Source organism: Protopterus annectens, chromosome 9.part0, assembly GCF_019279795.1.
Source record: "Protopterus annectens isolate FY-2018-M chromosome 9.part0, PAN1.0, whole genome shotgun sequence".
NCBI lineage: Eukaryota > Metazoa > Chordata > Ceratodontiformes > Protopteridae > Protopterus > Protopterus annectens.
The window spans coordinates 1137136583-1137153102 of record NC_056743.1 but is presented as its reverse complement, the minus strand read 5'-3'; the positions used below and the strand labels follow the sequence as shown (position 1 = coordinate 1137153102).

The 16520-nt window shown below is 42.3% G+C and overlaps 1 protein-coding gene across 1 annotated transcript in view; it reads left to right on the top strand.

Annotated features, from left to right (window-relative positions):
* The window catches only part of TMEM132A (transmembrane protein 132A), a 520664-nt gene that overhangs the window by 171434 nt on the left and 332710 nt on the right, over positions 1–16520 (top strand). The window contains exons 3-4 of the mRNA XM_044082204.1: positions 65–301; positions 1146–1531. Of these exons, the coding sequence (XP_043938139.1) occupies positions 65–301; positions 1146–1531 (623 nt within the window). The remainder of the gene's footprint in view (positions 1–64; positions 302–1145; positions 1532–16520) is intronic.

Here is a 16520-nt window from a genome sequence, read left to right as displayed (position 1 = left end):
GTAAACAAAATAGTTTAGGAAAGTCTAATGTTTTTCTTTTGTTTTACAATATTTGTTTCTGTAGGATTTGCCAGCAGATCTTGTGACCCCAGGCCGAGCACTGATCTCACCAGATGACGAGATTTTTACCAGACACGTACAGATATTTATTGTGGAGGAAACGGTCTCTCCGGCTAGGCCATGGATTCGTGTTCTATTCCACTTAACTGGTTTGGGACATAGCACTGATGGTTCATTACCTTGTGTTCATCTGCATGCAGTTTGTGAGACTAAGGAAGTGAGGAATAGCTGCAGAATTCAGGTATGTCTTTTATAATGTGTCACTATACAGGAAGCTACATAGTGCCTCCACCTATCCCAGCAGCTCTGTATTACAGTACTGTGAATCTGTTAGAGTTTTTTTTTTCCCAGAATAGATGTTGCTACATTGGAAGTCTTTATTAGTTGCAGTCTAATTGCTTCTAAGAGTACAGTGAACCGTCCTTCTGACACTTGTCTCTTTAATAGTTTTTTTATGCTTAACTCATAGAATTCTCCATTACAGAAATGCATTTCTGCCTCAGCAGTTACAGTTGCCAGGAAAAGAGGAAAAAAATGTGGAATTCTGCAAGCTGAGCACATATTGATATCTGTTTTCCTGGATAACTCATCTTGGTACTGTTTCCTGTCTTTGGAGATGGGCTGCCTTACCGCAGACTAGTTTCTTCTGTAGAGCACGTCGTAATAATTTTAATCACACTGTCTTGAAATAATATTGTAGAACTACCAAATAGATGATTATAAATACTGTCACAGTATACATTCTGTAGTAATAATATACATTCTTTTTAATTCGTGGCATCTCATGGAAGAGAACACTTGTGACATTCAGTCAACCATTCAAACTGAGCAAATAAATAATGACTGTAGCCTTGAAGAATTAACAATTTGAATGTTTTGGGATATGAGGAAGAGGTAGTTAATATAACCTTCAAAATGTAGAAGGACTAAATGAGTTCTGTATCTAGTAAAATAATGCATACTAGAAGGAAACAAAACAGAAAAATGGAGTGGTGCTTTCATGAAGTAATTTATTTTGGGATATTTAAGCATGAGATGTTCTGTATTCAAAATTGTATTCTGTTCTTTTCTGTTTTGTTTTGCAGAGTGACCTCAGGGCATGTCTGGCTGAAGTGTTAATCCCTTTGAGTTGGTTTGGAGCACCGGATGCCGCAGCAGAGCACCAGAGTAACACTATCAAACTTTATTATACATTGGACCCACCAGACTTGCATGGCAACTGTAATCAAAATAAAGACTGGAAGAAATCTGACTCTGGCTGGAGGTGGCATGAGTCTGAGTCCCCGGGGGCGAAGATGATTTACATTGGAGCAGTTGTGATGAAACTGACTGAGGCATTACCAGTTGAGGAGCTTAGGCTAGACCGTAGCATTCTGGCTCGCCTCCCTCACAAGACATTTCGGCCTGGAGAAATCTTTACTGGATCTCTTACCGTAGCAACAAATTTTAGTTCCGACTTGCTGACACTGAGGTAAGTGTGCAAGTTTCTTAAGCCTTTGCCTATACTTTTCCTCTTCTGGATCTCTCTTTCCATTCCAACCCCCATTGCAATGATTCGTGAGTGACCACTGCAATATTTTATCCTGTCGATTCTTTAAAACTCTCAAAATATTCTCCTAGTTTGAAACGTTTCCCCTCACTTCCAAGTAAATTTTACATTCTGCTTGTAACGGAATTACAACTTACTGATTTGGATTGATTGGATTGAATTGTATAACTACACTAATCCCGTGTCTGCTTTAGCCACATTCTGTAACTTACTGCCTTCATTTCAAGAAAAGTTATTTCACACTGGGCTATGCCTGAAATAAGTCCAGGTAGATCAGCAGTCAACACTTTATATATTTAAGTCCTCCTCTGATGCAGCAGGGATCTCTGACAACATGCAGTCTCTACTTCAGAGCAGAAGCAAAACCTGGGAAGATCATAGGGGGGAGGACTCCGTTAATGGTATAAAATTTCAGTACTATCTGGAATTGAAGCACACTGCCAGAATCATATATACTGTAGCAAAAGCTTAGTAGTATAGAGAGCTTTCAGGTACAGTGTTTTGCCAATGTCAGAAATTTTGAAGCGTGATTAAATGCATTAGTTTCATACATTGTCCCAAAAAAAACACAGTACAACCCAACTGTAACATTGTATTATTCAAGTCGTATATTAATCTTTTCAGCCTCAAAAAGTCCTCACTCCATTTTCTGTCTTTTTACTACTACCCACATCTGCAATACTGCATAACATGATTATCTCCCTTTCTATTTCTAAGTAGCATCCCATAAAAAACACATAATCTCTCAAAGCTTCTGAGTACAGGTACAACCCTCACCTTCAGTATGTACACACCAAATTCTTAAGCCCTGGGCTGGTCTCCTCTCCAGACCATTAGCCCACATAAAGTCTGCCTGTTACAAGTGGATCATTTTCCCTGACTTTTAATCATGTTCTTATAATTCCCCTTTTAAAGGTCCTACATTGTAGTCCTGCTACAGATGGCATTCCAATTGCAAATCTAGGCCCCTTAGTAAAAATGTTAAAATACTTCTTGTGGATGTTAGAATACTTACAGAATATAACCTGTTATTTGACAAATGGTAGGGATTATTTTCAATATACAATACTCAAACAGCTGTCTCCTCCTTAACCTTTCACCGTTTCACCAATATAAAAAAGGTATGCAAACTGGTGCCATCTTTCTGGGCCTGAAAACATCAGCTGAAACAGTTAATCACAACCAGTGGTTAAACATGCTTGTCATAGTTTCTTCCCAGAAGTAACCACATGTTTTATGATCTGTTTGTCAAATCGATCTTTTTGCTATTTTCAGCCAAAACATCATCTCTGCCATAGTTTCTCACCAGGATAGTTCTGCAGGGTTCTTTGTTAGCCCCATTAATCTTTTCTGTTTACATTAGCAGTCTTCCTTGGGGCATTCCTCATCTTAACATTGTCATGTATGGAGATAACATCAGTAGCACAGTTGACATTTCAGTATAACTTGCCTTGTATGCAAATAACATCAGTAGCACAATTCAGTGTAATAACTTGCCATGTATGCAGATGATAACATCAGTAGCACAGTTTATAGTTCGGCATAACTTGCCATTGATGTACCATTGATGTAGGTAACATCAGTAGCACAGTTTACAATTTGGCATAACTTGCCATGGATGCAGATAACATCAGTAGCACAGTTTATAATTCGGCATAACTTGCCATGTATGCAAATGGTAACATCCGTAGCACAGTTTACAGTTTGGCATAACTTGCCATGTATGCAAATGTTAACATCCGTAGCACAGTTTACAGTTTGGCATAACTTGCCATGTATGCAAATGTTAACATCAGTAGCACAGTTTACAGTTCGGCATAACTTGCCATGCATGCAAATGACAACATAAGTAGCACAGTTCAGTAGTCGCATAACAGATAGCTACTGTGCTATGGTAAAAGTTCTCCTTAATGTGGAACTAGCTTTACGGTTACAAACTAGCTTTCAACACTAGCAAATCCTGTAGATATGATGTCTGACACAGACAGAAAACTAGCAAAGATTCCTCCCCCATGTTTTATTGACCATTATGAAACTGCTGTCATTTTCTACAGACAAGAAAGTCTGTGAATTCATGTGGACAACACTTTCTTACCTTTCACAATCATGACCACTATCAAAGTTCTGCAACAGCTTAAAGTGACGTTACAGTATTTCAAATCTCCTTACCATAGACGCTCATTGGGCAGTTGCCATCAGTTTGTTAATCTCTAGACTTGGGTATATGTGACCTTAGTACTGCAAAACCACTGAGATCAGGATTTTCAGATTTATTCACCTAAACAATGTAAATGGACGTCACTTCATCTCCATTCAATGTGCAAATGGCTTTCCGTTATAGACTGGTCATGTATCTGTTCAATATCCTAACCTTCAAGTTACTCCACTAATGGTGGGAAGTAATGTGTTAGTACAAGAATGCAGTTACTTTCTATAGTAAAAAAAATCTTCTTTCAAATGTATTAGGCCCCCACTTTTCACTAGCAGTATGAAAGATCCTTTTCCATACTAACCCAAAGAAATGATTTATTTGGTAATTTGCAGCTCTTCAAAAATAAGTTAAAAAAAAACAGAAGCAAGTTAAGGGACACTTGACACAGTAAACATAAATGTGCTTATTTTCAGGGATGCATAAGCCTGAACCTGTAACCTGTGATGGCTCGTGTTGGACGTTATTGAACTTAACAGTTTGTACTGGCTTAATGGCTGAATGTTTTTATACCTGTGTAAATATTGTACATATTTCCTAAAATCTCAGTTTACTACCATTTATGTGTCACACACACACACACACACACACACACACACACACACACACACACACACACACTGTATATGCTCTAGTACAAAGTAGTCTGTGTTTTCAGTTCTACACTTTATAGGTTCCTGATGTCTTTGTCAAATCATTGTGTTCTTGTGTAATGGCTATTCTGCCCAGGTAGTAGCAGTAAAAGGTATTATGCCAGCCCACATGCCCTGCAAACAAAGCATAAGTAAGCAGCAACTTGGCCAGTGCATTAGAAATAATAAGCAAACCTTTGTCCCCATGTACTGTTTTGGCCTGTGCTTGGAGTAGCATCTCTGAGAGGGAGCATACTTTGTGTTGCTGGACTTTGCTTCTTGCAATGCTTAATGTTATAGCAGCTGTGAAGCTCGTTGTACAGATGATTCATGCTGATCTCCCTTCATATTTGAAGAAAAACGTTCCATGGACACTTGATTTCCCACCTAACTCAGTATTTCTCACATTCTGATTTCACTCCCATTACTTACTGCCAGCAGTAGCTGATGCGCCAGGTAGATGCATATGTAAAATGTTGTAGCCCTCTTCTGTGTTGCTCTAAAATTGCACTGGCCATGCTCCAGAGTTTGTTTCAGGGTGTATTAATTAGTTTAATTTAACTAATTTATTTATTGTTTGTTTGTTAACTGGGATAGTATACTGATCAGCCAAGACCATTTTTCAGGTACATCCCAGGTGAATAACATTCCCATAAGAATTAATAGACACAGGCAATACAAGTGGCATTAATAAAAACAGTGTGTACAGCGGCAAGAGATGGGTAAGTGTCTATAAAGATAGTGTTCTACAGGCGTTTAAGTGGCAATAGTAGTGAGTATGACTATTGAGAAAATTAAACCCTTTTGAACAAATACTGATAACTTCTCATGGATAAAATGATTGCCTATTATGGATGAATGTAAATATTGTAAATAGTTTTGTTATTGTTTTATTGTATTTGTTATATGTTCATTTGCGTATGTTTATAATGAAAACAAAATAAAAATGTTTTTGAAAAAATAAAGAAAGTTAAACTAGATTATGTTAGAGAAAATGAGGAATTAAGAATAGCAGATGCAGAGATGTTGTTTAAATACTTTTGTGCATCCCAGGACATAGATACATAAATGTGTGTGTGTATGTATTTTGTGTGTCTTTTCTTTAAAGATGGCTGGCACACTTAAACAGCAGTACCATTAAAAGATCTTAACTTTTCATAAGAGAAGAAAAATATCCCTTTACAACTAAATATAGCTTACCTGAAGGTGTGACAACCTCAGAGTTGGTATGGCAGTGGTTTTCTATACAAAATCCAGAACTGGTCAGTAGCTGTGACATGACATCTTTAGTTTTCCTTTCAGTGTGGGTGGTACTAAATCGTTACTTAACGCTAATTGTGTGTGTCTGTGTCTGTTCATTACAATTGTAGTATTATCTATGTTTGTTTGTATCACTTAATCTTCAGGAATCAGACCTCACTGTCAGGTATTAAGTTTTTTTCTTTCAGTATTTCCTAACGATGCCAACAGTAATGAAAACATTGTACTTTCTACTACTGAATGCTTCTGTGCATATGGTTTGACATCTGCTGATGGATTTTTAGATGAAAGTACTTAACAGTCTTCAGTAGAATGAAATTAAAAAAGAATTAGCAGGTGGCCCAGAATGTTCACTTATAAAGCATTGCTACAGTCTGATAGGTTGCATGCTTATATGTTAGGTTTTGGAAATAAAAGTCAAATTTCTGAGTTGTATTCAGTGTTCCATGGAGTGTTCATAGTGATCTCTCTCCACAAACGTTTTGACAGATCACTTTAACATTTGACGATCAACTTTTAGTCTGAGAATCTTCTTCTTTTGGCTTTTCCCAGTTAGGGGTCGCCACAGCGGAACTTCGTCTGCTAATGATTGGCAGTAGATTTTTACGGTGCCGAGGTGCCAACTCGATGCCCAACCTTCAACTGAGGCACGCCCATTCACACGTCTTTCAAACGCCACTTGACCGTGGGGAGGACATGCCGACTCCACACAGAAGGCGCTCCAGCCAAGAATCGAACGGGAGTACCTTTTGCTGTGAGGTGACAACTCTACCGCTGCACCACCGCGGCTTAGTCTGAGGATATGAATCATTAATATGAATCCTTAATAATTAAAATAGTCTAGTTTAGAAATATATTAGCAAGTTTGGTCTACCCATAAGTTAAACTGATACATTGTGACCTTTATGTTGATATTGAATGCTTTATCAGAATTAATCTAAACTAATCTGAAGTCTGTACATTATTTTTTAATACTTGTTAGTCCTATTATTTCTTGGTTAGTATCTGTTTCTCAAAGGAATAGCTTTATTTACATGTTTGTTTATTTTTTGGAGATACCGTCATAACCCATGGCTTCACTGTATAGGCGCAACACGTTGGAGTGCTTTGTTGCAGAGGAAGTAGGAGAGATTACATACCCATTGGTGGTGGGGATCCAGTTTGCACACACGGAGGCTCTGTTGTATATGTGTATGGAAGAAATTACAAGTACCAGGTGTGAAGGAAATACAGCAAATATGGTTCAATGAGATGATTTTCTGTACAAATAACACAACACTAGATGTAGCCACAGAGTGGTCATCCACCAGGACAGCAGCTACAGATTTTCACCAGCTGACAGACACTGAGCAGTTTCTTAGAACCATTAGCTGCGACGCTGATAGGACCCTTATTTTTGTGAGGTAGATTGGATGTACAAGCCTGGCTGATTAGGACTACCAGGGTTTCCTTTGGAGATCCCCTGGATGAGTAGGTGAGTAGTGGCAAATGTCAGTCATGTAAGACATTAGTGCCCCTTCAGCTTGGTGTTCTGTCTAATAATCATCAGGGTTGCAAATGTGAACACCTAAAGCACGGGTTGCGACTGCCCTTGTGACTGTGATGGGGAGGGCCAGCCTTAAGAACTGTGGGGCCCTATTTAGACCATTTTGGTGGTGCCCCTCCTCTAGAACTTCACCTCTCTCTCTTCACTTGCTGGCTTCTTGAACTTTGGGTATCAAAATAGTATGCTGTTACTGTGTATTAAAATAAAGCAGTATGTTTATTTATAGGCTTATATTTTGTCATAAGGTGGGTTAAAACAGAAGTAAACCATTGGACTTTTGCATTACCCCTGATCCAACAAAACAAGTCTGTAGATGTTCTTCGTGTTTCACTATTGCAGTCATCTCACTTGGGTTATCCTGCCAGGGGTAGCCCTCAGTCAGTCCGAATACCAGAGGCTTAGTATTTCTGCATCAGTTGCTGTCACTCCAGGACTGACGTCCGGTTGTCAGTGGTATAAAACCAGGCAGCCAATGCCAATACATCAGCCTTTCTTGCCGAGGAGCCCGAAACAGAAGCAGTTCGCACAAGTGTCGGTCAGCCGCTACCTGAGTTTCGTTTCTGAAGTGAAGTTGAAGTCTTCTAAATCTAAGTACCTCGTTGGGGATCCTCTTTTCTTGCTCTGACTGATATCAGAAAAAGTTAACAATGGTCTCGCCTTGGAAAACAAATACCACACCGAGACTTCCATTCTTACTGCGTCATCTGTTTAGGCCCAGACCATGATGTCCCTCGCTGTTGCTTTTGGTCTTACTTACCTCGCTGTTGCTTTTGTGCTTTGTTTAACGCCAGAACTATATTTTGTTGGGTCCTTTTAGTAGGTAATATTTTTGCTCTCGATCTCCGTATTCCAAAATGGCTTTGTAAGCAATCTGACTGCCGATCTTCCGAAAAAATGTAAGGATAAAGACAGAGACAGACTGCACAGTCCAAAACTGCCGATGATGCTTCCGTTAAGCTAGTCACTAGTTCACCGGTACTCAGTGAGGCGCTTTCGCAGCATCTGATGCTCGCTTCTGTAGATTCTCAGGCCGCTACCGAGACCCGTTCGGAGTCCGGTATGCCGCGAGACTCTTCTTTGACTAAGGGTCTTGTGGATGTCTCTACCTTGGAAGGGTCCAGAGCCGCTGAGCAGGCACCGGCTTCTGAGGAAGTTCTTTGCACTACCGATACTCGACACAAACCGATGACTTCTTTTGCATCTTCAGTTGTTTCTAAAACTGCAGAGTTTCTAAGGCCCAGGGTACGAACTACGCCTAAAAAAACGACGACCCAAGCGCAAGCACCTGCTTCCATGCCTCACTTTCAAATGCTTAAAATCGCAGAAGACCTTATCATGCTTATTAGAGGAAGTCATCCTACACCTTCCAAAAGAAAAAGAGACTTGTCCCCAGCAGTTTTATCTGACCAGGAGTCTGATGACTCTGAGGTTTCTGAATATGAAAACATGCAACCTTTATCTGTTTATGAAGATTCAGATGCAGAGGAGTCCATTCCTTCTGCCTCTCCTTCAGAGGATTTTTCATTTGGTGAAACCCTACATATTTCTTATGCGAATGTCAAGACTATCCTCAGTCCAAAAAGAGACTCAGGGAATTCTTAGATTTGCCACATTACAGACCTTTAGCCATTCTTCCTGTCTTGGATGTTGTGAATGATGTCTTTATGGAATCCAATTTGACTGCTGACACCCTTCCTCCTGCTCCCAGGAAACCTGACAGGTATTACAGAGTCCCTGACTCGCACAAATTTCTGTTCAAAAATCCTACTGCTGACCCAGAGGTCATCTCCCAAGGACCTAAAGGAATAAAAGCAACCACAACTAAGAATTCCACCCCCTTGGACAGGGATTCCCGAGCTTTAGACAGATTGGGTAAAAAAAGTATACACCTTTGTAACTCTTGCCATTACAGCACTAAATTGTCAGTTCCACGTGATGAAATACCAGCAACATACCATGGAACTCCTCAAACCAAAAACATCTTCCTTTCCTGCTTGTGCAGAAAATAAAGAATTACAGGAGCTTATGCATTCTGCAAGCCAAATCACTAGACACACCTTGCAATGTGGCTTTGACGCCCTAGAAGCATCTTGCAGGGCAGCAGTCACAGGTTCTGTACTTAGAAGGCATGCTTGGCTTAAGGAACAGACCTTGCCAGACCATGTCAAGTCAAAACTGTTGGACACACCAAGTCAGAAGAGGTCTTGAAAAAGATGGAAAAAAAAAGCAAAATCTATGCAGGCAGTTAAAGACTTTTTGCAGGTCCAGCCTCCGAGGTTCAGTAGTCATTGCTCCTCCAAGCACTGGTCCTTTCTGGCCTCATCCAGGCCAGCTCAGATAAGACCTAGGGGAAGCAGACCCCCCCCCCCCACCAGACAGCAGTCCCAGAGAATGCAGAGATCTAAGCAATGGAGTTCCTCCATTTCAAAAACAGGGAGTGCCAAGCCACCCCCTTATGGAAAGAACTCACAATGACTTTACACCTCAACCTCTTACCTCTGCCCGCCTGCTTGTGCCCCTAGGAGGAAAACTCTCCTCCCATGTAAAAAACTGGGCCTCTATTATCAATGACCGATGTGTCTTCAACATAGTTTCCCAGGGATACAAATTTTATTTCCACACTCTGCCAACCCCAAAAGGGTTCCCAGGTGTTCCTCCAAACCAGTGGGCAGAGGCCAAAAAACAAGTACAGTCCCTATTCTCCATGAGGGCAATACAGCCTGTTCCTGCAGACCAGATAGACCAAGGCTTCTATTCCAGGCTTTTCCTGGTACCCAGAAAAGAGGGCACCTGGTGCCCTATCCTTGATCTATCACTTCTAAACACCTTCCTGGTGATACCAAAATTCAAAATGCTCACCCTCCAGCAGCTTCTTCCTAAGCTTTCCAAGGATGCTTGGTTAGCCACCCTAGACCTAAAAGAGGCCTATCTACACACCCCAATCAGGAATTCATGCAGGAAATATCTACGTTTCAGGACAGGATGCATGAATTTTCAGTTCTCTGTGCTTCCCTTTGGCTTATCCACTGCTCCCAGAGTTTTCACAAAATGCCTGGCTCCAGCCATTGCATTTTGCAGACAAAGGAATATCCAAATTTACCCCTACTTGGACGAATGCCTGATTCGGGCAGACAGTCAGGAAAAGCTGTTACAGCACCTGACCTTTGTAAAGGACCTACTAACTTCCCTGGGGTATACTATAAACTAGTTCTCACTCAAAAAATTGTATTCCTGGGAGCAAGCCTGGACACAGCATCCCAGATGGCATTCCTTACTCCAGAAAACAAGCCTACCTGACAGGCTACTTCTCTCAACTAGCCACCGGAACTCAGTTATCCGCAAGGAAAATCCTGCAAGCTGTAGGGTTCATGGTCTCCTGCATTCTACTCATTCCATATGCCAGACTGCATATGAGTAAACTACAATGGTACCTAAAAAGTCTTTGGTGTCAACACTCACAGGACCTGGAAACTATCATACCTTTGATACCCTATCTAAGGAAAGATTTTTTTTGATGGGCAGCAGCATACAACCAAAACCAAGGGTGTTCCCTTTTCACAACCCCACGCCGCTCAGACCCTAACCACAGATGCATCAGATTATGCCTGGGATGCACACCTGGACCGCAGGTGCATTCAGGACCATTGGAACCCAAATCAAATACATCTGCACATCAGCCAAAAAGAGATGCTAGCCAGCATGCTCTGACAGCTTTCAGATCCCTACTCTCCTCGAGGCCTCTACTGATCAAAACAGACAACACCACAGTGATGTGGTATATCAACAAGCAGGGAGGAACTCACTCTTATCATCTCTGCAGGCTAGCCATGACCCTTTAGCACATGGCTTCAGCCATGCAAATTCACTTGCTAGCACAATTCCTGCCAGGGTCCCAGAACTCTCTGGCAGACAACTTAAGCAGAAATCACCTAGACCCACACGAGTGGGAGCTAGACCACAGCACCTTCAACCTTGTAACCCAGAAATGGGGCACCCCAAAGGTGGACCTCTTTGCCTCCCACAACAATCACCAGCTCAGCAAATTTTGTACCAGGGAACCTCACAGCAAAGCCTGGAAAGTGGATGCTCTAACTTTCCAATGGGTCAACCTCTGGATCTATGCATTTCCCCCTCTACCACTAATTTCAAGGGTACTGCTCAAAATAAAGGAGGAAAAACCAAGGGCAATATTGATTGCCCCAGACTGGCCATGCCAGCACTGGTACCCACTGCTGCGCAGTCTATCACCCCTGCCACCATGACACCTACCCCAGATCCCAACTCTCCTGACTCAGACGAATGGAGAATTCATGCATCCACAACTACAGACCCTGAACCTGACAGCATGGCTTATTCCCTGGCCTCTCCTCCAGCTGCCAACCTAAGCAAACAAGTCCTAGATGTTATACGTGAGGCCATACACCCCAGCACTAGGAAATCCTATGCTGACAAGTGGAAAAGGTATTGCACCTAGATCCAGGCTAAAGGAGCTGAAACAGCACAGCCCTCCCTACCTCTCATTCTGGATTACCTAGCAGACCTGCTACACAGGGACCTTTCCTTCTCTTCTATTAAAATTCATGCCTCTGCCATCTCTGCTCATTGCATCACAGAGCCGCCTCTCTATTCTCACCATCTCATCAAACAGTTTCTAAGAGCGACTAACAATTTAAGGCCTCCCAGAAGAGCTCCTACCCCAGCTTAGGACCTTAACTTTGTGCTGGAAAAGCTCACACTAGCCCAGATTCTATCTGGATAAGACCAACTCCTTTAGAAAAACTGACCAATTGCTAGTCAGCTTTGCAGCAGGGGCAGAGGGCAAGGCCATATCCAAACAAACAATCTCCAAATGGATAGCACATTGTGTTCATTTCTGCTACAAACATGGAAAACCACCCCCCTAAGGGGGTCAGGACGCAGTCCACCAGGGCAACCTCCACCTCTGCAGCTTTTCTCAGAGGGGTCCCTACCAGGGACATTCTGGAGGCTGCAACATGGACTTCTGTTCATACCTTCACCAAGCATTACCACCTGCCTGTGTCCTCCAAATCCAGGGCAGGTTTTGCAACTGCAGTCTTGCAGGGCATCCTAGCCAGCCCCCAGTCTTCCTGACTGCCTCCACCCTTTTCTTCAGCTTTGGGAATTAACCCAAGTGTGATGACTGCAACAGTGAAACACGAAGAACATAGTAATGTAGATGTTTGAGTGTATTCACTGTTGCAGTCCTGGTTTCCCACCCTCCATCCCCCTTGTCTCTCTCTCTCTTTCTCTCTCTCCTTACAGGGAATTTTTGGTATTTACTTTCTATTGGTGATAATCTTCCACCATAACCTAGCTGCCTGTTTGGGGGATCCTGACATTTAGGGCAAGAAAAACTGATGTAATGGTGTCGGCTGCCTGTTTTTATACCACTGACGACCTGATGTCAGTCCTGGCGCTGCAGCAACCGATGCAGAAATACTAAGCCTCTGGTATTCGAGCCGACTGAGGGCTACCCCCTGCCAGGATAAGCCAAGTGTGATGACTGCAACAGTGAATATACTCGAACATCTACATTTATGGCAAGTGTACACAACTGTACTTTCCGCATTGAGTGTCTACATAAATCACTCGGGCACAATGGATGGGGACTGCTTGATGGGCAACTGAGGTCCTCTGACTACATGGTGTGTCACCAGATGGGTATACCCTGTTATCACTAAAGATATTCCAATGCTATGTAGTACTTCCTGGATCTCCTGAACCTGGGTAGCAGATAGTTGCACACTTCCCATGTTCCTTTCACACTTTTTTTAAAATTGTATTGTTTTTGTATTATGTCTGTGTATGATTGTGTTCATTTAAGCTGTATACATTCCTGATTTGTACTTCTCTGCATGTTTGCTATTACATTACCATTGCTGCTTTTGATGTTTATTAAAATGAATGGGTTCTTTGGTTGCTTTCCACTGTGTTATTGTTTTAACACTTTTAGAAAAGTGAGTCATTTTTCTTTCAACCTTTGCCTCACATCACTTGGCACATAAACTTCATGTTTCACTTCTCTGAGATTATTTTGCTCATATCAATGACTAACCAGCATTTTACTGAATTGAAAACATTCTGTCCAAGTCCTAAGAGATCAGATGTTGCCTCACATCACAGTATCTTCATTTTTTATGCTTACTAGTATTTTTTTTCCATGTTGCCTGAGACTGAGTCAGTGTCTTTATTCATCAATAACCATTTATAAATCCCGTTATCGGCAAGAAAAGCTAATGAAAACAGTACTTCTCTCTCAGTCTTCAAAATAAGCATGGCCTTCTCTTCTGCTACAGTAAATGGAGTAACGCACAAAACCAGATGGTTAATCCAGCCAGTTTTAAATTGAAAACCCTGAGCAGCAGCACTTGACTAGTGTGGGATTGTGAGCAGTTTACACTGTGAGCCTACAAGAGGCATGAAGCCGCAGTTACTAGTAGTATTAAACTTGCAAGTACTATAGGAGTAAGACTACATTAGGAAAATGCTTTGTAATTTGCTAGTATCTCTTAGGCAAACCTCTGAGTTGTTTTAGGGCATAATGACCCTGTCATAGCCTAGGGTGTTGCCCCTGAGTGAGTGGGGCCCATTTGAGCCAGTTCAGCCTAAGGCTGGCCCTGCTGTGAGGAATGCACCAGATGAGTTGTACCACATGCCACTGTAGTGGACATTGCCTAGTATCACTGCACACTTTACCTGCACATACCATTCTAGATTTCTGTCAATCACGGACATTAGTCCTGCAGTGGGTGCATCCTGCACAAAAAAAGGTATGTATATACTCAGGCTACATGCATATTTCTGACATGCAGGTGTCTTTCTGATGCATAGTAAAGGGGGTTCACATATAGAAAAGTTTGCACACTGTTAAATTTATGTATAAGATTTAAGTTCCACTGGGAGAGGATTCAGCAGTGAAGATTTGCATGTGCACGAGGTCAACACGTCTGTAGCGGATGACCATGATGACATTCTGCAAATGGCACAGTCTAACACAGTGTCACAATCAGCAACTGTTAGTAGAAGGAGCATTCCTCTTCCCCACAGCTGTGGGGGGAAGAGGACCGCAGAGACCCAAGATGGACCTCCTGCATTTCCTCACTTTAGTGAATGATGTCCCATCCATGTGAGTTCTATACATGATACACTGGCAGTGCAAATGCAGCCAGCATCTGATGGCCACACAATCTCTGAGGTGTGCACAGATATCACTGGGGAGAGGTACAACTGGTGTTTGCCAGTTTCCTGAGTGTGTTTTTTTTCTGTAATCTAGGTGTTACATTAGGGTCTATATTAGAAGTCCGATTGTTTAGATGACTGAACACCTAAACATCGATCTTCTAATATCGAAAGCAAAAAACAGTGAACAGCCGATTTAAAGCAGGGAAAGATTTCCCTTGGCCGTTCGCCGGAGTTTGCTATTTCCCTACTGTTGAGTGATCTCGGAGTATATTTAGTTAGGGGGTGTATGGGGAAAAGCCCCCACTTAATTTACATGTAAAGTAATGTTTTTTTGTTGTGGCCGAGGGATGTGTTTCCCTGGGACGTTTGACATTGTGCAGTTCGATATTAGAAGATCGATGTTTAGGTGTTCGATCATGTAAACATTTGGTCTTCTAATATAGTCCCATTACATTAGGCATCAACCAGCAGTTTTGCAGGACTGTAATCCAGGCACAGACCAATGCTAATTAGACCATATCAGAGGTGCTCAGAGTGCTGCATGTCCACAGGAAGACACCTGTGGCCTCCCTAAATGTCTGCAGTTTGGGCAGAGAATGCAGGCAAATGCAGCAAACATGGCAGCCATCAGTGCTTCCCTACAGCTGCTTGCAAATGGCCAATATAGCTGAGGGAGTGCAATATTTTACACTGAAGGTGTATATGACCACTGACCACTTTACATGGGTGACTGCTTCCACTCCGGTCATGGACAGTCATATGGACATGGATGACATTCCTCTGACTACAATGTAGTGTACACCACTAGCCAGGGACAATTATGTGGATATGGACAACACTGATCTGACTCCATACCTGGCTGTGGAAAGTCAGGTAGACATGAACAATGTTGGGCAGACTGCATCAGGCATATACCACTCCAGGTCCTAAAACGTGACAGCAAACCACTCCCTAGTAGATATTTCCCAAATTAAGTGCTGCTTGCTGACTAGGGAATAACTGCAGCCACCTGCCTGCTAGTATTATACTGCAGTCACCCTGGCAGCATTCCTGCATATGCAAGCAACTGCTATGCCGTCCACTGTATCAGATGCTTCCAGACCTGACCATACAGTGACACATGGTACACCAGAACTGCATTCTACCTCCTGTAAACTTCACAGCAGTACCCAAAAACATGATCTCTTACAGCCAGTAATCCTTCACCATGTGCATGCTTAACAAAGGCAGCACTCTTGACCCTTCAATTGATGCTTTTTCTACTGTCCCATTCCAGTGTATGCCCAGGCATGCAGTTGATGATGACTGTGCCCTACCCACCCTCTGGCTGCTGTGGGTCAGGTTATATCTGATCCACAGAGTGACTAGTCAGTGAACTATACTGTATAGCCTGGCTATGTAAATGTATACCTCATTTTTGTTCTCTGTTTGTCTTGTGGCCCATTGTTGTGGACCAAATGCCACCTTTTTGTCATTACCACAGTGTATTGCAGCTGCCTTTGCCTGTGCCCTCCTAACCCTGCTCTTCCTGTAACTATTTGTAGAGTGCCATGTTGTAAAGCTGGTGCTCGCAACAAGTGTCTTACTGCACACCTTGGGAGCATACTGCAGTGCCTCACCTGATATATCCAGACAGTGTAAACTGGGATTTCAGCATGTTCAACAGTGTTTCGTGCTTGTGCCAGTGGAGTGTTGTACATCATCTCTGCCTCTGTCTGGGGGGCTAAAGATGGGGTTCAGCAGCTGTAACTCGAAGGCATGTGCAGTATCGTCTGTAACACAAAACAGCAAAAACAGCTATGAACTGTCTGGAAAATGCATTCATGTGGCTGAACATTCATGGCCTCAAGGTTTGGCTTTGTGTACACCTACCAAGTATATGATCCAGTGGAATGTCTCCCAACATGAGACACTGATATTGATAACACACGTGCCAGATTTGGGGATCATGGGAACTGCCAGGGTAGTGTACAAACACACTGCATATAAATTCCCTGTCCACTTTGCACCACATGGCAGTTGATGGAGTTGGAACCTTTTTTTTTTATGTACTGGACTTCA